Here is a 22,314-nt window from a genome sequence, read left to right as displayed (position 1 = left end):
CCTAGTGCCTTTATTGTACATACTAGTCAACATACTATCTATCTTTTGGTGTATATCTCCCATCTCTCCAAAGTGCTGGGGTACTTTTTGCGGACACATGCTCCGTGCCTTACATATTTCATATTCCCAGGTCCTGCCATAAAGTCGGTGTTCAAAAGCTAATACACAGGATCTTCCTACCAAGTTTAGAATTAGGTATTTCTTACCACTGGCATTAAAATAATCAGTTCAGTTCAAGGGACTTTGAAAATCAATCAAATACAGGGTCACTAAAATCAAGGTGACATTGCATTATGCTGCCGATGGCTCTTTGGCAGAACGATTGGCACAAAGAGTAACTGACCCTGGGTATCTTCTCTGAGAGTCACAGGAGGCCAAGGGGGAAGAAACAGTCTCAGCTCAGGAAAGCATTTGTCTTTTACCAGTTTTCCACAGAGAATTCCACATGTCTCTACTCCCCGGGCAGTGTTGGCACTGGCCAACTGGAGAAACCGTGGGCAGAGCTTCCCAGGCACCACCACGTGGCGCAGTCCATCGATTGTAGGAGCTGTAATGGAGAAAGAAGAAACGTCTGAGATCATGGGGCACAGCCTCCCCAAGCAGACCTCAGAGTTGGCAGCCCTGGGAGAGCAATGCTAAATCACTGGGGTCCCGCAACTGTAGGTAGCGCATGGGGATCTCATCCTTATGGCAGAAGAAAAAGGGCTGTAAAGTCTTTTCTCCAACCTCTTGCTACAGCCATTGGGAGTATGTTATTTCAAGAAAAGAAAAGAGGCTTTAATCATTCAAGTTAACACAAAGGTAAACTACTGCTTAAAAGAAGTTTCTGAGCTATTCAGGAATAATAGTGAGAGACAATCCTGCCTAGTACATGGGGAGAAACCTGAAGGCCAGGCTTCAAGAGTCCAGCACCCCTTGCCCACTCTTACCTTGTGCTTTTAAGTGGATCTTCTGCGAAGCTGAACTCCTTACATGACTACTTGAAAGACAATTCCTAACAAAAAGATCTATTCTATTAATCAAGGCATACTCATCATTTTGCCACTATTGTTATTTTCTCAGATAGCCATACATTGGTGAGAGGAGGAAAGACTCAACAGTTTTTTATGGCTAGACTGAATTATCACTGACTACATACAATACTTACCTTGACTAAACTCCTTACCAATTAGGAACATTTGCAGGGCAAGCACAATTCAGTAGCTCTTTTTTATTATTTAAAGGTCAGTGGTTGAACTGTAAAGTGGTACTATAAATCTCAAATTTCCTTTACAAAAGGTCAACAGTGGTCTCTAGTTCACTGAACATTTCAAATCTCTGTATAACCCTTAAAAGCTGAGGGTCTGACTTTCAAGGATGTTATTAGCTCTTCAGAAAATCGACCTGGCCCAGGTAAACTATATGTCTTAAGCAAAGTCCACTTTATAATATAGCTGTGATAGAACACAGTATGGTAATACTAATCAAATGGATTTCTGTGACCAGTATGGTAATACTAATCAAATGGATTTCTGTGACCAGAGCCTAATGAGTGGTATCATGGAGGTAGTTGTAGCTGAATCTCCTGCAATGACACCCTGTTTGGTTGCAGCTGAGATAGAAGAGTACGGAAGCAAATGAATTCACTACCTTCTGAGTTGCTCAATGCTCCAGGTTTCAAGGATCTATCCACTACAGGTGGCTTGGCAGGCCTTACAGCTGTATTACAGTCCGAAGGCTGTGTGTATATAACAGGTGCCGTGGGGAACACATCTAGGGAGGGCTTCTCTAAGTCAGGTACCAGTGGGCCGTCCAGGCCAGGGTCCACCTTCCCAAACTCCTGTACAATTTTCAGTCGTTCTTTTTCTAGTTCCTGGTTCCGGATCATCTCCTCAAAGGCATGGAACTGTTCCTGCTCCAACTGTTGCTGCTTCTGTTGTGCCACCCTCTGTCTTTCCTTTTCCAGCTCTTGCTGGATGGCTACGTTTCGGGCAAATTCTTCCTCTTCCTTCTTCTACAAAGAATGAATACGAGTTAGGTTAACACTTTATACTCAAGTGACTTCACATCTTAGAAGGACAAGGCTTTTCAGCAGGGAGATTGCCCCAAATGTACTTCTGCTCTAGCGTGAGTTCCCAACACAGAATTCATGTTTCCCTTAGTACCTCTACACCCATGGAACAGCTGCTGCTCCTGTCTATCTAACTACCATACACCTATTCTTCAAAAACAGTTAAAGTCCTGATCCTCTTGGTACCCTTTCCCAATGACTTTAACTAATGCATTTTCTTCTTATCAAAATCTCAAGGCAACTTACTGTCTGCACCTCATAATCTGTATCATACAATTTTAGCCTCTGGTGTGCCATGTATACATTCTGTATCCCAAGTAAGGCTGTGAAACAGAACCAAATCTAAACTTACAACTGCCATGTTGGGGGTCTCTGTTGAATTTTGACCCTGAATGAAGCCTCTGAAATTTTTCTGGTGATTGGTCCAATATAGAGTGACATTTTAAACTACTAAGAAACATCAAGGAATAATCTCCTTCATGAAGGTTTTCACTCATTTTCACTCATTTCACTAAGGTACTCTAAGGGTACCGTAGAAATACATAGCTGTTCACCTCTCTGCTGATTTTCAACATCAGAGTCCAGAACAGAATTCAGTAGAGTGTACAAAAGAATGTGCAAGTGCTTGCAGTGTGTGTTCTCACCTGACACAGACCAATGACACTGTCTCAGAGCTTCTCATGTGTTTTAACTGACTCTTCCTAACAAGAATCATTTGAAAATAGCTTGAAAAAAAACCCCAATTATTATAAACAGGTATATCCTATGTTGGATATAATCAAATGTGTATCAAATATCCCAAATTCTCTGATCTAAAAACCTTATACTTTAGTGTGATTTTCATTGTTCTTAGGTTCTAGCTCTAGACATAGCAGACAAGCAATAGATATTCTGTCCCTCAAGTCATCCTCTTAGATAAACAGGCTAAATCTGTATTAGAATCCTCAGCCTAAACACCTTTTTTGAGTTTCTGGTCTTTGCCAATAAAGTAAAATATCACATTAAAATCACAAGATCTGTTGAAATATCTATTAGAATCCTAGGTCACAGCCTAAGAAACCAAAATAATTTCCTTTTTTTTTTGCTATTACATACTCACTTTTTCTTCATTATAGTCTATATATTCTTTGGTATATCGTTTTAACAGTTCTGCTTTCAGCTCTTCTGCTTTGGGAAATGCAATCTCCTTTAATTTCTGAGACACAAAATCAAAAACTGGGAGTTAGAACAATTGCCCGCTAATTAAGTAGAGAAGTAAAAAGACTGAAGTCAAGTTGGCAATGGCAACAATGTTTCTAAAAACATTTAAATAATAATTTAAATTTAAATAATTTAATTTAAAATACCTCCTACCATACCAGATATTTCGTAACTGATCTAGTGAAATGGCCTTATCTCCGATTTGCAGGATATGATGCTCAGATGCAGATACTGCTACTTATATTTTGGAGTTAGTTTGTGCTTCTCTGAAGCTTTTAGATGGGCAACAGTTAAAGTGAAGACCCACCTTTACTGTGTCTTTCTTTTCAGGAATGACAGCCGATTTGTAATCTCGATGCTTTGGTAGTTTCTCAATAAAGAGCCTAAGGGAACAGATCAGATTGACTGTGATGCAAAGAAGATGTCCAAATGTCCAAAAGACTCTGAAGCAATGCAACTCCCTTACCCTGCAGAGACTACTTGATGGGTTTCCAGGCATGCAGGGATAACAGGAACACCCTGACAGGCCATGTTCCCCACTCATCTCTAGCCCTGTAAAGAGCAACAGAGTGTTTCCCTCTTCTCCCAAATCAGATGTGCAGCAGCACCAGACTCCTACAACAAAAATGATGGGGAGGAAAGCCTATCCTGCGCCCCAAAATACACCTCCAAAGAGATTCTTTTCTTGTTGTGACAGTAACAGGCTTCCAAAGGAAAAGGCCTCTCACAAATCATTCTTCAGAGAACAGTTTGGCAGCCAAGGACAGGAGGCTAAGAGAAAACCCACATTCTATTACTACTTCTAACTCTGTGTGACCTTTAATGCTGGCTTTTCTTCTTTGGGATTCATGTTCCATCAAAGAAGAATATTCCTTGCACCAGATTAAGCACTGAGATGCTTAGACAGTTCATGTGTTATATGTGTGTAATATGTGCATGTTCCATGTGTAACGTGTATTATGATCTCTGATGAAAAGTGCTTAGAGAAACATTAAGTGCTAGATTTCCTCTTTCAGTTCTTGTCCTTGGCTGTAAAGCTCAGTGGGAAAAATAAACTGAATCAATTCATAGACCTCTAACATTTATGATGTCTACTTGGGGACGGTGAAAATAATAGAAGTTCAGTAACTTGTCATAGCCAAAACGGAGGGTTCAGAATTCAATGCCAGCAGGCCGGTTCCAGAGTCTACTCTTTCAACCACTATATCGTACTGCCTCCTCATGGCTCCTGGAATGTCCAGAACTGTTGGAGGGGTTCTGAACAAAGATGTCTTTCAATAGAATTACGTTGTAATAAACACAAGCTGAGACCCAAAACAAATAAACTGAGGGTAGCTTGCCCACAGCCACAAAGCACTGTTATGTAGTTGGGATTAACTGACTCTTTTTCACTTTCTGCCCATGGGTAGGAGGAAACAAAGGAGGAAAACTCAGTAAAGGGAAAAGAAGATCCCCACCAAAACACACCGTCTATAGATGAGCCATCCTCCTTCTGTTCTAATTAGGCACATGAAAATTTCATTTCAATCCAATTTCACAAGACCCCTCAGGCAGGGATGAATTCCAAAATCAAAACAATTCTAAAAATTGTCCTTTGGGTTCATGAAAAATGAATTAAAAGTTTCCTTGAAGTCTATACTTAAAACAAGCACAGATTCATTTTTCAACCATAAAGTCCTGAAGAGGATATTAGGATAAATAAGGCATAGATCTTGTGCTCAAGAGACCTATTATTCAGTAACTCGAAAGACCAAGGTACACGTTCACTACCTTCAGCAGGCTAAGTGTGCTTTGTATTGAAGCCTCAATCAGTCAAGAAAGTAACATGTCATATAAACACCACACTTTATTTTTATTTATGCTCTCAGCCTGAAGAACTGTAAAGTCCCTGAGGCCAGAGATTTCTGTTTCATGCTTCTTTGTATATTCCTCTAAAGCCAGCACAGTGCCTTGTATAAAGAGGCACTGAAAAAATATCTGATGAATAAATTGTCTTAAAACCTTTGGATGAGCTGAGTGAAAAAACAAAGTGCAAAAAAGTATATATAACATGCTACCTTATATGTAAGAAAGGGGAAAATTATATATAGGTACACCTCAGAGATATTGTGGGTTTGGTTCCAGACTACTGCAATAAAGCAAATGTTGCAATAAAATGAACCACATAAGTTTTCTCATTTCTCAGTACATAAAAAAGTTATGTTTACACTACAGTGTACTCTATTAAGTGTACAATAGCATTAGGTCTAAAAACATATACACTTTAATTTAAAATACTTTATTGCTAAAAAATGCTAAGAATCATCTGACAATGCAGGGTTGCCACAAACCTTCAATTTGTAAAAAATGCAGTATCTGTAAAGTGCAATAAAACAAGGTATGCCTGTGTGCATGTATATATATTCATTTATTTTGTTTATAAGTATATAAAGTAACACAGGAAGTATACACAGAAACTAGCAAAAATAGAGAACAGGGGAAATAGAGTAGATGTGACAAGAGTGGGAGTGAAAATTTTCACTATATACCTTTCATTTTATTATTTTGGTTTTGAACCATGTAATGAAAACTAACTTATAAGATAAAACTCCCAGACCTGAACATGAATACCTTTCTCTTGTTTCAGTAACTGTAGTCAATTTTCTGAATAGGGACATATGGGCAGAAGCATCTCCTGAAAACAGAATGGGCAGCATAACCCACTGCCCACACTGGAGGCAACAGAGCTTGGTGGTTAGGAGGGCAGGCTCTGGAGCCACCCTGCTTAGGTTCAAATCCTGGTTTTAAGCACTTACTAGCTGTGTTATCTCCAGCACTATCCCTCAGTTTCTCTCTATATATAAATTATATATACAGAGACAAACTAGTACTACCTGATAGGGCTGCTATGACATTAAAATAGATTTTTAAAAATAAATAAAATGCTGAGCACAGTGCCTAGCACATAGCCAACATCTGCTATATGTTTATATGATTGCTTTTACTAATAAATAAAAACGTGAGCAAGAAGAAGAGATGAAGATGTTAACACCAGGGTTAGAAATTTTCTAGGCAGAGAATAGCTGTGGCCCAGATGTATACTGTTCTCTGGGTTATATCTGGTTGCAGCCTACAGACAGGAAATGTACCAAAGCAAACAAAGATGCGTTGGCGAAACACAAGCAAAACAAACTAATGGAACAATAGAAAAAAAGAGGTACACAGAAAAGTAAATAAAAAGGTAAATAATTATATAAAATGGTACTCAACTTTACTTACATATGAAAGAAATTCAAATTAAGATGAGATATCATTTTCATCTATCAGATTGGCAAAGGCTTAAAAGTTGATTACAATCAGTGTAGGCAAGGGCATAGAGAAATGGGTATCCTTACACACTCTTAGCAGGACTGTAATTTGATAATACCTTTTTCCTTAGGAGAGGAAGGGGAGTGGGAGACCAAGTATTCAAAATTTAAAATGTGTATATCCTAGGGCTTCCCTGGTGGCGCAGTGGTTGAGAGTCCGCCTGCTGATGCGGGGGACGTGGGTTCGTGCCCCGGTCCGGGAGGATCCCACGTACCGCGGAGCCTGCGCGTCTGGGGCCTGTGCTCCACAGCAGGAGGGGCCGCAGCAGTGAGAGGTCCGCGTACCGCAAAAAAAAAAAAAAAAAAAAAATGTATATCCTTTAAACTCACAACTCCACCTCTATGAATTTATCCTATAATAATACAAAAATATATGTATAAAACTGTTCAATACAGCATTGTTCATAAAAGCAGGGCAACCTGAAAACCTAAATGACCATCAGTAGGGGATTATTTAATAAATTATGGTGTACCCAAATGTGGAAAAACAACATAACCATTCACTCTTTCCTTCAACAAATATTTACTGAGAATCTACTGTGGGGTCAGGAATTATTATAAAGGCTGGCAATTTGGCAGTGAATGTCACAGTCACAAATTCCTCCCCACCAGAGAGTGTACATTACAGTGGGGGAACAGACAATAAGACAAAATAAAAAGTATTATAGATAATCAGTGCTAGGAAAAAGTCACTAATAGGGAAGGGGAATAGAAGTGACAGAGAAGGGATTGAGCTTTTAGATAGGGCAGCTAAGGAAGGCATCACTGAGAAGGTACCAGTTAAGTAAGGACTGGAAGAGTAAGCCATGACAATATCTGGGATAAGACTGTTCCAGGCAGAAGAAACAGCCCTAAGGCAGAATGAGATGCTGGATCAATGTGTCCTGATGCAGAAAGATATGACTGTTAAGAAAGCAAATTGTAGAAAATAGTATATTGTATGATCTCATTCAGGCTTTAAGAAAAAAGGATAAAGACATGAGCCCACGTGTTTGCATGGGCATATTTTCTTAACAAACACATAAACACACAAGAAACATAACAGTGATTACCTTTGGCGGATGGGAATTTTCTTTTCACTTTAATATTTCCATTGCTGTATGGTTTGAAAAAAATTTGTTTTAATCAGGAACAAATATTACTTTTGTGTAAAAATAATTTAAAAAGTCAAGCAGAAATTCTATAACATGGATGTATTAAGGGCTCTAATTTCTTCCAATCTTAAAAGTTAGTCAGCAAAGTGAGCATGAGCACAAATGAAAACCCTCTTCAGTCCATAAGCCCCAATCCTGGTGGTAAACATTTTCAACACAGGTGACAGGCCATTTTCAGAAAGCAGGTCTGTGTTGTAGGGGGCTCACACAGCAGACAGGAATATCCTAAGTCCTCTGTAACTCTCTTCTATGCAGCCTAGTCGATGACCATAAAAAGCTGCGAAAGAATCCACCGCCTGGATTACTGTCTGTGCTCACCATGAAAATATGCACTGATTTAATATGTTGAAGATCCTTCTTCTATACTGGGGTCTGCAAAAGGCAAAGCATTCCTACAGTAGGGGAAACCTCTGAGGGGGGAAATGTGCTCGAGATAATTAAGACGCCTGAACTGCTCAAGGGAAAAGAACAAACATGCCTTTAAAATCCTGAGCTAAAGTATGCAAAAGGTCTAGAACAATGACTCAATAGTGGGGGGGAGGCAGAAGAGTGGTGAGGTAGAGGCCTACCCTCTTCCCTCCTCTCTCCTCAGTGTAATAACTGCCAAAGTGAGCCTTTGTTAACTGACAGGAATATACCAAGTAAACTGCGGTAGAAAAACTGACCAAGAATACTGAGCTAGTTTTTTTGCAACTCCTAGGGCTTGTCAGTTCACAGAATCAGAGTTAGGGCCTTGAAGATATCTGCAGGAAAAATGAAGGTAGCTACATTTATTGATCCAGGTCTAGCCAATCCAACAAAGTCCCAAATTAAACCCCAAATCTAACAAGTTAAGTAATACATTCTACCCTCCTCTCACTCAACTCTCCTCTAGGCCTAGTTCATCATGTTAAATGGTCCTATAAGCAGAACACCACATACAGGAACAGACTCCCCGTATTGGTCTTGTTGTTAACACTGATACTCATATCACTCAAAGTAACACCAAATCACAGAAAAAAAAACAACTTCTTAAGCATCGTGTACCATTAATCCTACTCCCTCTTGCCTATATAAGAGTTTATTTCTACACTGAAACTCTCTTTTCTGTACCGTTACCCTCTCCTTCTCCACAGTATCCTTTCCATCAGCAAAAAGTATGCTCTAGAATCTCCGATCTTAAAACACACACACACACACACACGCACGCACACACACACGTACATGTACACACGCACATTCATGTACTCCTTGTCCCTTTCAATTACTTCCTCAGTTTTCCACTTTACTTCCTGCCCAACTTCTCCAAAGAGCTGTCTATGCCAGGGCTTGGCAAACTACGGCTAGCGGGTCAAATCTAGCTGGCCATCTGTTTTTATAAATAAAGTTTCATTGGAACACAGCGGCACCCATTCATTTGTGTATTATCAATGGCTTGCTTTCACACTACAAAGCAGAAGTTGCAACAGAGATCAAATTGCCTGCAAAGCCAAAAATATTTACTGGTGTTGGGTGCAGCCACTTTGCCCTACGAACTCTGGTCTGAAGTGCTGGGGTCAAGACCTCTGCACGGGACACCCTGTGAGCAAATGAAACTAGATTAAGCACGAAGGAAAAGAAAACGAAGTATCGCTGACTGAAAAGCTACTGACAGGGAGGACCTTCAAGATGGCAGATCACCTTCCTCCCCACAAGTACATCAAAAATACATCTACCTGTGGAACAACTCCTACAGAACACCTACTGAACGCTGGCAGAAGACCTCAGACTTCCCAAAAGGCAAAACTCCCCACGTACCTGGGTAGGGCAAAAGAAAAAAGAAAAAACAGAGACAAAAGAAGAGGGATGGGAGGTGCACCAGTGGGAGGGAGCCGTGAAGGGGGAAAGGTTTCCCCACACTAGGAAGCCCCTTTGCGGGCGGAGACTGCGGGTGGCGGGGGGGCGGGGGGGGGAAGCTTCGGCGCTGCGGAGGAGGGAAGCTTCGGAGCTGCGGAGGAGAGCGCAGCCACCGGGGTGCGGAGGGCAAAGCGGAGAGATTCCCGCACAGAGGATCGGTGCCGACCAGCACTCCCCAGCCTGAGAGGCTTGTCTGCTCACCCGCCGGGGCGGGCGGGGGCGGGGAGCTGAGGCTCAGGCTTCAGGCTTCAGGCTTCGGAGGTCGGATCCCAGGGAGAGGACTGGGGTTGGCGGCGTGAACACAGCCTGAAGGGGTTAGTGCGCCACAGCTAGCTGGGAGGGGGTCTGGGAAAGAGTCTGGAACTAAGAGGCAAGAGACCATTGTTTCGGGGTGTGCGAGGAGAGGGGATTCAGAGCACCGCCTAAACGAGCTCCAGAGATGGGCGCGAGCCGCCGCTATCAGCGCGGACCCCAGAGACGGGCATGAGACGCTAAGGCTGCTGCTGCAGCCACCAAGAAGCCTGTATGCAAGCACAGGTCACTATCCACACCTCCCCTCCCTGGAGCTTCTGCAGCCCGCCACTGCCAGGGTCCCGTGATCCAGTGACAACTTCCCCAGGAGAACACACGCCAGCCTCTGCCACCATAGGCTCGCCCTGCATTCCGTACCCCTCCATCCCCCTAGCCTGAGTGAGCCAGAGCCCCCTAATCAGCCGGGGTCCCGTGATCCAGTGACAACTTCCCCAGGAGAACACACGCCAGCCTCTGCCACCATAGGCTCGCCCTGCATTCCGTACCCCTCCATCCCCCTAGCCTGAGTGAGCCAGAGCCCCCTAATCAGCCGTTCCTTTAACCCCCTCCTGTCTGGGTGAAGAACAGACACACTCTGGCAACCTACACGCACAGGCGGGGCCAAATCCAAAGCTGAACCCCGGGAGCTGTGTGAACAAAGGGAAAGGGAAATTTCTCCATGTAGCCTCAGGAGCAGCAGATTAAATCTCCACAATCAACTTGATGTACCCTGCATCTGTGGAATACCTGAATAGACAACAAATCATCCTAAAACTGAGGTCGTGGACTTTGGGAGCAACTGTAGACTTTGGGGTTTGCTGCATGGAACAGACTAGTTTCTGATTTTTATGTTTATCTTAGTACAGTTTTTAATGCTTGTTATCAGTGGTGGATTTGTTTATTGGTTTGGTTGCTCTCTTTTTTTAATTACTTATTATAATTTTTTACTTTAATAATATTTTTAAAATTATTTTTTATTTTAATAACTTTTTTAAATTTAATTTAATTTTATTTTTCTCCCTTTTCTTCTGAGCCGTGTGGCTGACAGGGTCTTGGTGCTCCAGCCGGGTGTCAGACCTGAGCCTCTTAAGTGGGAGGGCTGAGTTCAGGACATTGGACTACCAGAGACCTCCCTGCCCCATGTAATATCAATCAGCGAGAGCTCTCCCAGAGATCTCCATCTCAACGCTAAGACCCAGCTCCACTCAATGACCAGCAAGCTCCAGTTCTGGACACCCCATGCCAAACAACTAGCAAGACAGGAACACAACCCCACCCATTAGCAGAGAGGCTGCCTAAAATCATAATAAGGCCACAGACACCCCAAAACACACCACCGGACACAGTCCTGCCCACCAGAAAGACAAGATCCAGCCCTATCCACCAGAACACAGGCACCAGTCCCCTTCACCAGGAAGCCTACACAACCCACTGAACCAACATTACCCACTGGGGGCAGACACCAAAAACAGTGGAAACTACAAACCTGCAGCCTGCAAAAAGGAGACCCCAAACACAGTAAGTTAGGCAAAATGAAAAGACAGAGAAACACACAGCTGAAGAAGCAAGGCAAAAACCCACCAGACCAAACAAATGAAGAGGAAATAAGCAGTCTACCTGAAAAAGAATTCAAAGTAATGATAGTAAAGATGATCCAAAATCTTGGAAATAGAACGGAGAAAATACAAGAAATGTTTAACAAGGACCTAGAAGAACTAAAGCGCAAACAAACAATGATGAACAACACAATAAATGAAATTTAAAATTCTCTAGAAGGAATCAATAGCAGAATAACTGAGACAGAAGAATGGATAAGTGACCTGGAAGATAAAATAGTGGAAATAACTACCACAGAGCAGAATAGAGAAAAAAGAATGAAAAGAATTGAGGACAGTCTCAGAGACACCTGGGACAACGTTAAACACACCAACGTTCGAATTATAGGGGTCCCAGAAGAAGAAGAGAAAAAGAAAGGAACTGAGAAAATATTTGAAGAGATTATACATATATATATATACACATATTATACAGATTATACATATATATATACAGATTATACATATATATATATACACACAGATTATACAAATTATACATATATATATATATTATATTGAAAACTTCCCTAATATGGGAAAGGAAATAGGCAATCAAGTCCAGGAAGCACAGAGAGTCCCATTCAGGATAAATCCAAGGAGAAACATGCCAAGACACATATTAATCAAACTATCAAAAATTAAATAACAAGAAAAAATATTAAAACAGCAAGGGAAAAGCTACAAATAACATACAAGGAAATCCCTATAAGGTTAACAGCTGATCTTTCAGCAGAATCTCTGCAAGCCAGAAGGGAGTGGCAGGACATATTTAAAGTGATGAAAGGGAAAAACTTACAACCAAGATTACTGTACCCAGCAAGGATCTCATTCAGATTCGAAGGACAAATTAAAACCTTTACAGACAAGCAAAAGTTAAGAGAATTCAGCACTACCAAACCAGCTTTACAACAAATGCTAAAGGAACTTCTCTAGGCAGGAAACACAAAAGAAGGAAAAGACCTACAATAACAAACTCAAAACAATTAATAAAATGGTAACAGGAACATACATATCAATAACTACCTTAAATGTAAGTGGACTAAATTCTCCAACCAAAGGCCAGGTAATGTTAACAAAGATCCTGGGAGTCTCTGCTTCTGACAGGATCACTGTATTCCCATGTAGGGAGCACCAGAAGCCTGGGAGCCACCAGGGCCTGCACTGTTCAGTGCACCTCTCAGGGCAGCAATGCCAGGCTCCCACCTCACTGCTCCATTCAGCTGCAAGCCTCCCCACTGGGTCCCATCATGCCTTTTTAAAAAGATTCTGTATAATGAGTGGAGAGCAGAGAGGTATATTTAGTGGCCTCACTCAGCACTCCAGAATCATCAATATGGAGCCTCTGAATCTCTCCCAGATGCCAGCTCCCCCCAACACCTGCACTCGTTCTTCTGTTACAGTTAGAATTAGGGTCAGGATGGGGGGTGTTAGGAGGGAGAGCATTCTGACAGAGCGTGAGTAAGGTCCCATAGTGAGATGCAATATGTATAGGACTGAAGGAAGGCCCAAGTGGCTAGAGCACAGAAAGCAAAGAGATGAGTGCACAAGCTGAGGCTAAAGAGCCTGGTAGGAGCTACCCTATAGAGGACCCTATGCACCAGAAAAAAAGGGGTTCACATTCTTAACCTAAAATCAGTAGGAAGACTTGCAAAGATTTTTCAGCTGAGTGTTGACATGATTACATTTGAAAAAGACCTTTGGATACTTGGTGAAGAAAAGATTGCAGGGTTTTTCAATCTCAGCACTATTGACACTTTGCGATGGGTAATTCTTTGTGTGGGGGGCTGTCCTATACATTATAGGATGTTTAGCAGCATCCTTGGCATCTCCACGCTAGACATATCCACACATGGAGTTCAGACAACCAAAGTCTCCAGACATTGCCAAATGTCCCCAAGGGGCAAAATCAACCCTCATTGAGAATCACTGAATTAAGGAAGAGCAAGAGAGAATGACGGAGACAACTGCCGGTTTCACCGTAGCCCAGGTAGCAATTATGGTAGCTTAGAATTGAGGAGGTGGAAAAGGAAGGAAGTGAACTGATTAGGGTTAGGATTAGGGATTAGGGAGATATTTAGGAAGTAAAGTCAATGATATAGGTTGCTTGGTTGAAGTGGAAGGAGAAAGTGAGAGGAATTAAGGAGAATGAGTGATTCTGGCCTAAACATACAGGGAGGTGCTTAGTACCATGAGCTAAGATTACAGGTAGATCCTAGATTTTGAGCCAATGTAAAAGTAGAACAAGACTTTTGGAAGTAGTGGGATATGTGAGTATAATTGTACGTGTAGGAGGAACATAAATCATTAGAGACCAAAGGGCAAACTGTAGTATTCAATTACATTGGTAGCCCCCAGTGAACCAAGCCTCCTGGCATTCATGACCCTGAGTAGTCCCTCCTCTTTAATCTAGGCTGGCTCTGTGACCTTTAACTAATGGAATATGGCAAGAAAAACATTCTGAGACTTCTGAGCCCAGGTATTAAGAAGGCCTGGTAGCTCCCACATTTGTGCCCTAGGGTGCCCATTTAAGAAGTTAGTGGCCATTTAAGAAGTCTAAGTACACTGAGACCACCATGCTGTGGTGGTCTCAACCTTGCTATTTGGAGAGGCCATGTGGAAGATAAGTGAAGCCCCTTGCCAGTGGTCCCAGCTAAGCTTCCAGTTTACAGCACCAATTTGCCAACCATATTTATGAGGCCACCTTGGAAGTGCATCCTTCAGCTCCAGTCAAGCCATCTATGTGAGCCGATGTGCTGGCCCCATCAAGCCCTGAACAAATTTCAGAATTATGAGCAAATAAGTTGTTGTTTTAGGTCGGTAACTTTGAGATGCTTTGTTACACAGCAACAGATAACTGAAAGAGCCTCTCTAAGGCTCACTTTTGCCTACTGTAAATTAGAAATAATAATAATACCGACCTCAGATTTATTGTAAGGGTAAGTTAAATAATGCCTTGAACTAGAAGTACTCAAATATTGTTATCTTTATTCTTGCAGGCACCAAAAAAAGTGCTTAATAGTTGATAATTTTATTGCACAATATTGATTAATACTGTTAATATTAACAGAGCAATTGTCACCTTCTCTGGCTGCCCTATATTGAACAGAACCTCTCAGTCACTCTGCTCCCTTCTTTGCTTCATAGCACTTAATAACACTTGAAAAATATATTTTTATTATCTGTCTTCAACACTAGAATAAAAGCTCCATGAGAGTTAAGACTTCGTTTCGTTCATTGTAATATCCCAAGTGACCTGTCACATATATGGTCAATAAATATTTGTTGAATGAGGAAAAAAAAAAAATCTCCAACCAAAAGACATAGACTGGCTAAATGGACACAAAAACAAGACCCGTATATATACTGTCTACAAGAGACCCACTTCAGACCTAGGGACACATACAGACTGAAAGTGAGGAAAAAGATATTCCATGCAAATGGCAATCAAAAGAAAGCTGGAGTAGCAATTCTCATATCAGACAAAATAGACTTTAAAATAAAGACTATTACAAGAGACAAAGAAGAACACTACATAATGATCAAGGGATCAATCCAAAGAGAAGATATAACAATTGTAAGTATTTATGAACCCAACATAGGAGCACCTCAGAACGTAAGGCAAAGGCTAACAGCCATAAAAGGGGAAAATCGACAGTAACACAATAACAGTAGGGGACTTTAACACCTCACTTTTACCAATGGACAGATCATCCAAAATGAAAATAAATAAGGAAACACAAGCTTTAAACGATATATCAAACAAGATGGACTTAACTGATATTTATAGGACATTCCATCCAAAAACAGTAGAATACACTTTCTTCTCAAGTGCTAATGGAACATTCTCCAGGATACATCATATATTGGGTTACAAATCAAGCCTTGGTAAATTTAAGAAAATCGAAACCATATGAGGTATCTCTTCTGACCACAATGCTGTGAGACTAGATATTAATTACAGGAAAAAACTGTAAAAAATACAAACATATGGAGGGTAAACAATACACTACTAAAAACCAAGAGATCACTGAAGAAATCAAAGAGGAAATCAAAAAATACCTAGAAACAAATGACAATGAAAACACGATGACCCAAAACCAGTGGTATGCAGCAAAAGCAGTTCTAAGAGGGAAGTTTATAGCAATACAATCCTACCTCAAGAAACAAGAAAAACCTCAAATAAACAACCTAACCTTACACCTAAAGCAATTAAAGAAAGAAGAACAAAAAAAACCCAAAGTTAGCAGAAGGAAAGAAATCATAAAGATCAGATCAGAAATAAATAAAAAAGAAATGAAGGAAACAATAGCAAAGATCAATAAAACTAAAAGCTGGTTCTTTGAGAAGATAAACAAAATTGATAAACCATTAGCCAGACTCATCAAGAAAAAAAGGGAAAAAGACTCAAATCAATAGAATTAGAAATGAAAAAGGAGAAGTAACAACTGACACTGCAGAAATACAAAGGATCATGAGAGATTACCAGAAGCAACTATATGCCAATAAAATGGACAACCTGGAAGAAATGGACAAATTCTAAGAAATGCACAACCTTCTGAGACTGAACCAGGAACAAATAGAAAATATAAACAGACCAATCACACACTGAAATTGAAACTGTGATTAAAAATCTTCCAACAAACAAAAGCCCAGGACCAGATGGTTTCACAGGCGAATTCTATCAAACATTTAGAGAAGAGCTAACACCTATCCTTCCCAAACTCTTCCAAAATATAAAACAGGGAGGAACACTCCCAAATTCATTCTACGAGGCCACCATTACCAAGATACCAAAACCAGACAAAGACGTCACAAAAAAAGAAAAATACAGGCCAATATCACTGATGAACATAAATGCAAAAATCCTCAACAGGATACTAGCAAACAGAATCCAACAGCACAGTAAAAGGATCATACACCACGATCAAGTGGGGTTTATCCCAGGATGCAAGGATTCTTCAATATATGCGAATCAATCAATGTGATACACCATATTAACAAACTGAAGGAGAAAAACCATATGATCATCTCAATAGATGCAGAAAAAACTTCTGACAAAATTCAACACCCATTCATGATAAAAACTCTCCAGAAAGTAGGCATAGAGGGAACGTACCTCAACATAATAAAGGCCATGTGTGACAAACCCACAGCCAACATCATTCTCAATTGTGAAAAAACTGAAACCATTTCCACTAAGATCAGGAACAAGACAAGGTTGCCCACTCTCACCACTATTATTCAACATACTTTTGGAAGTTTTAGCAACAGCAATCAGAGAAGAAAAAGAAATAAAAGGAATCCAATAGGAAAAGAAGAAGTAAAACTGTCACTGTTGGCAGATGACAGGATACTATACATAGACAATCCTAAAGACGCTACCAGAAAACTACTAGAGCTAATCAATGAATTTGGTAAAGTAGCAGGATAGAAAATTAATGAACAGAAATCTCTGGCATTCCTATACACTAGTGATGAAACATCTGAAAGAGAGATTAAGGAAACACTCCCATTTACCATTGCAACAAAAAGAATAAAATACCTAGGAATAAACCTACAAAGGAGACAAAAGACATGTATGCAGAAAACTATAAGACACTGATGAAAGAAATTAAAGATGATACAAAGAGATAGAGAGATATACCATGTTCTTGGATTGGAAGAATCAACCTTGTGAAAATGACTATACTACCCAAAGCAATCTACAGATTCAATGGAATCCCTATCAAACTACCACTGGCATTTTTCACAGAACTAGAACAAAAAATTTCACAATTTGTATGGAAACACAAAAGAGCCCAAATAGCCAAAGCAATCTTGAGAAAGAAAAACGGGCCTGGAGGAATCAGGCTCCCTGACTTCAGACTATACTCCAAAGCTGCACTAATCAAGACAGTATGGTACCGGCACAAAAACAGAAATATAGATCAATGGAACAGGATAGAAAGCCCAGAGACAAACCCATGCACATATGGTCACCTTATTTTTGATAAAGGAGGCAAGAATATACAATGGAGAAAAGACAGCCTCTTCAGTAAGTGGTGCTGGGAAAACTGGACAGCTACATGTAAAAGAATGAAATTAGAACACTCCCTAACACCATATACAAAAATAAACTCAAAATGGATTAAAGACCTAAATGTAAGGCCAGACACTATCAAACTCTTAGAGGAAAACACATGCAGAACACGCTATGACATAAATCACAGCAAGATCCTTTATGACCCACCTCCTAGAGAAATGGAAATAGAAACAAAAATAAACAAATGGGACCTAATGAAGCTTAAAAGCTTTTGCACAGCAAAGGAAACCATAAACAAGACCAAAAGACAACCCTCAGAATGGGAGAAAATATTTGCAAACAAAACAACTGACAAAGGATTAATCTCAAACATATACAAGCAGCTCATGCAGCTCAATATCAAAAAAACAAACAACCCAATCCAAAAATGGGTAGAAGACCTAAATAGACATTTCTCCAAAGAAGATATACAGATTGCCAGCAAACACATGAAAGGATGCTCAACATCACTAATAATTAGAGAACTGCAAATCAAAACTACAGTGAGGTATCACCTCACACCAGGCAGAATGGCCATCATCAAAAAACCTACAAACAATAAATGCCGGAGAGGGTGTGGAGAAAAGGGAACCCTTTTGCACTGTTGGTGGGAATGTAAATTGATACAGCCACTATGGAGAACAGTATGGAGGTTCCTTAAAAAACTATAGATAGAATTACCACATGACCCAGCAATCCCACCACTGGGCATATACCCTGAGAAAACCATAATTCAAAAAGAGTCATGTACCACAATGTTCACTGCAGCTCTATTTACAATAGCCAGGACATGGAAGCAACCTAAGTGTACATCGACAGATGAATGGATAAAGAAGATGTGGCACATATATACAATGGAATATTACTCGCCATAAAAAGAAAAGAAATTGAGTTATTTGTAGTGAGGTGGATGGACTGAGAGTCTGTCATACAGAGTGAGGTAAGTCAGAAAGAGAAAAACAAATACCGTATGCTAACACATATATATGGAATCTAAAAAAAAAAAAAAAGGTTCTGAAGAAATAGGGGCAGGACACAAATAAAAAAGCTTGAAGTATTTTTTTATTGATAAACATTTTTATTTTAATATTATAGTAATAATTCAAGTGCAGTTCTCTTTGAAAAGTCAACTCTGTTAAAACAATACTTGTTAAATATCTTTCATCAAACATAGGCATATTCTTTTCAATCCCTCACAGCAGTCAGACCTATATAGCAGAGGTAAGATTTTTTTTTTTTTAAAGCCTACTACATTTTGTTATTGCTTAAAAAATCTGAATCAGTTGTCAAGGTCTCAGAAGCAGTGATTAATTGACTTTTGAAAGCTCTACCAGATACTCTGACATAAAATCATGAATCCAGACATCTGTGTCTGGCAGCGATGTGTCCACTAAATAGACCACTACTTTCTGGTCCCAAGGGTTAGTCTCTATGTAGACGTAAAGAATGGACTTGAGGACACGGGGAGGCGGAAGGGTAAGCTGGGACAAAGTGAGAGAGTGGCATGGACATATATACACTACCAAACGTAGAACAGATAGCTAGTGGGAAGCAGTTGGAGATCAGCTCAGTGTTTTCTCTAGGTGTAGAGGGGTGGGATAAGGAGAATGGGAGGGAGATGCAAGAGGGAGGGGATATGGGAATATATGTATAGCTGATTCACCTTGTTATACAGCAGAAACTAACAAAACATTGTAAAGCAATTATACTCCAATAAAGATGATAAAAAAAAATTACTATCTGGCCCTTTTACAGGAAAAGTTCTCTGATCTCTGGACTATACTCACAGTCTCTACTCTCTTACTGTCCATTCACCTTTCAACCCACTCCAATCTTTAATCCTTCCAGTGAAATTGCTTACCAAGATTACTGACCACGTCATGACATCAAACCCAAATCTTGCCCATCTGACACAGCTGGCCACTGTCCTGCAAATACTGACCTCTTTTGGCTCCCATGACAAAGTGATGGATTTCCTAGATTTCCTCCTACCTCTCAAACCTTCCCTCGAGGAAAGGTTTCTTGATACTTTAATACGCCATGGATCCTTCTGGCATCTAATGAAGCCTATGGACCCTTCTCAGAATAATTTTTTAAAGATATAATATAAATTATGAAACATTACAAAAAGCCCAATTCTACTGTAATGCAGTTTTGAAAATATTAAAAAATTGTGATATGTGCTTACTTATTAATGCATTGTTAATACATTAAAAAACAGGATGTAGTTGTGGGTTTAATAACTCTGTACTGTAATTCTGAAGTACTGATAAGTATAAATGTTATTTTGAGATACCAGCAACAATCATAATTTAATATAAAAATATCTTGATTTCTACTGGTGACAAAACTACAAATATTAATAATACTGTGGTTTGACGCCTATATTCAAAATTAAAGGAAGTGCTAAATTTCAGTTAGAGGTTAGTAAAAACAAGAAAAGTTTCTCCCGACCAAGTTCATGGACCCTGAATTTTATCAATGAATCCCTGTGGGTTCCTGGACCCCAGATTAAGAACCACTGCACCACAAGGTCTCAGCAGTTTTCATGGCTTCAGAACCAACTATATGTTGAGTACTCCTGGGCTTGTATCTCCAACCCAGAACTCTCCTCTGAGTTCAGACTGCTACATCCAACCTCCTACTGGACATCTCTACTTGGATATCTCACAGATAACTTAAACTTTACACCTTAACAGGTCAAAAAATCAGGCCTGAACTCTTGAATCTTCCCATTACCCAACCCCTTTTCAACACCATTCTCCCCATCTCAATAAATGGACCAGCAAATCCTAAGTTACTCAAGGCAGAAACTGAGGTCAATCTTGATGCCATCTTCTTTCCCAAATTATCAGTAAGTTCCATGGACTCTATCTCCAGAATACCAAATCCGTCTGCTCCTTTCCAGTCCACCATGTTCCTTCAACCTACCAGCCTCTCTCTTGACACTCCCTCCACCAGTTACCACATAGCAGCCAAAATTTAATTTTTAAAATATAAGTAAGATTAGGTCACAACCTCACTTAAAACTTTTCAATGGCTTTCTATTGCTCTCAAGATAAAATGTAAACTCCTCACTGGCCTATAAGATTCTGCGTGATTTGGCCCCGCCTGCCTCTCCAACTTCATCTGCAGTCATTCTCCCTCTTCACTTGCTACCCTCCAAACACAATGATCTTTCAATCCTCAGAACACACTAAGGTCTTTCCTACCTGAGAGCTTCTGAATACACAGCTGTATCTGTTTTAAATGCTCTGCTTTATGCTTTTGGAATGACCAACTCTATGGCATCCTTCAAGTCTCAGTTTAAATCTTACCTTCTCAGACAGATGTTACTCTATTTAATTAGATAACCTTGGTTATTCCCTGTCCCAGCACTCTCTGTTGCTTCCACAGCATTTTCCGCATTTTGTGAACTGTATATTTATTTGCTTACCTGTATACTGTCTTCTCCCATAAGAAGAATAAGGGCAGGGGCCAGTTTACTTACTACGTATTCAGGACCTACTGCAGTGTCAAGTAGATAGTAGGTATATGTAATATATATTTCTTGAATGAATACGGTCCTCACCCTCAAAGCACTTTCTATGTGGGACAACAAGACCCAGAGGGCCCTTCAGAAAATACCTGGTAGAGTGATTCCATGATTCTACTGAACTTTCTCAACTACGATTTCCCAAAAGAATTGTGCCCCTCATTCTGAGAGAACTACCTACAAGAATACTGGAAATATACAAGAATACTAATTCTACCAGCAGCAGAGTATATGAAGAGTGGGACAATAGCAAGAAACTTCTCAGGAAAATAAATTTTGTGCCCATTGCGCCTAGGAGTGAAAAACCATGAAAGCAAAGAGAGGCAGAAATATAATTATACTTCTACGAAACTTTATCAACATTGAGGCCACATAACAGGACATTATGGTATGGATGGATGCAAGATCTCTGAGGAAACAGACACTATCTCTAAACTTAACAAGAAAACAATAGCAGTCCCTTTTCTCCATTCTAAATTTACAATATGAATTCTAGGCAATCCACTCTTACACCTACTCTTCTTTAGAGTACTGGTTCTCAACTGGGTCAGTTTTGCCTCTTAAAAAGCATTAGTTTATATCTGGAGACATTTTGGGTTGTCACAACTAGGGGGTAAAGGGTTCTACTGGCATCTAGCGAGCAGAGAGACCAAAGATGCTGCTAAACACACTACAATGCACAGAACATTCCCCACAACAAAGAATTATTCAACCCCAAATGTCATTAACACCAAAGGTGACAGACTCTGCTTTAGAGTAGCATGTGATCAAAAACTTAATATCATATAATTGATAGGCATACATCATCTCTGGAAGAACATATAAGAAACTAATAAGGGGCTTCCCTGGTGGCGCAGTGGTTGAGAATCTGTCTGCCAATGCAGGGGACAAGGGTTCGTGCCCCCGTCCAGGAAGATCCCACATGCCGCTGAGCAGCTGGGCCTGTGAGCCATGGCCGCTGAGCCTGCGCGTCCGGAGCCTGTGCTCCGCAACTGGAGAGGCCAAAACAGTGAGAGGCCCGCGTACCGCAAAAGAAAAAAAAAAAAAAGAAACTAATAAGAGTGATTGTCTCTGGGGAGGGGAGCTAAAGGTTTGGGGGAAAAGAGGAGTGGTAGGGAGATTTAGTTTTTAAATATACACCCTTTTGTGCCTTCTGAATTCTGTACTACACATACATGTTACCTATTCAAAAACAATAAAAAA

The 22,314-nt window shown here is 40.3% G+C and overlaps 1 protein-coding gene across 3 annotated transcripts in view; it reads right to left on the bottom strand.

Moving 5' to 3' along the window:
• Positions 1-22,314, bottom strand: part of STAMBP (STAM binding protein) — a 34,703-nt gene that overhangs the window by 9,249 nt on the left and 3,140 nt on the right. For all 3 annotated transcript variants that reach the window (XM_082852327.1, XM_082852328.1, XM_082852326.1), the window contains 4 exons: positions 3,558-3,633; positions 3,150-3,245; positions 1,630-1,993; positions 423-547 (listed from right to left, as the gene is read on the bottom strand). In XM_082852327.1, coding sequence (XP_082708453.1) covers positions 423-547; positions 1,630-1,993; positions 3,150-3,245; positions 3,558-3,633 — 661 coding nt within the window. The remainder of the gene's footprint in view (positions 1-422; positions 548-1,629; positions 1,994-3,149; positions 3,246-3,557; positions 3,634-22,314) is intronic.

Source organism: Leucopleurus acutus (genome assembly GCF_964270905.1).
Source record: "Leucopleurus acutus genome assembly, chromosome: 12".
Taxonomy (NCBI): Eukaryota; Metazoa; Chordata; class Mammalia; order Artiodactyla; family Delphinidae; genus Leucopleurus; species Leucopleurus acutus.
Note: the sequence above shows the minus strand (reverse complement) of the source record. Positions and strands in the feature narration are given on the sequence as shown.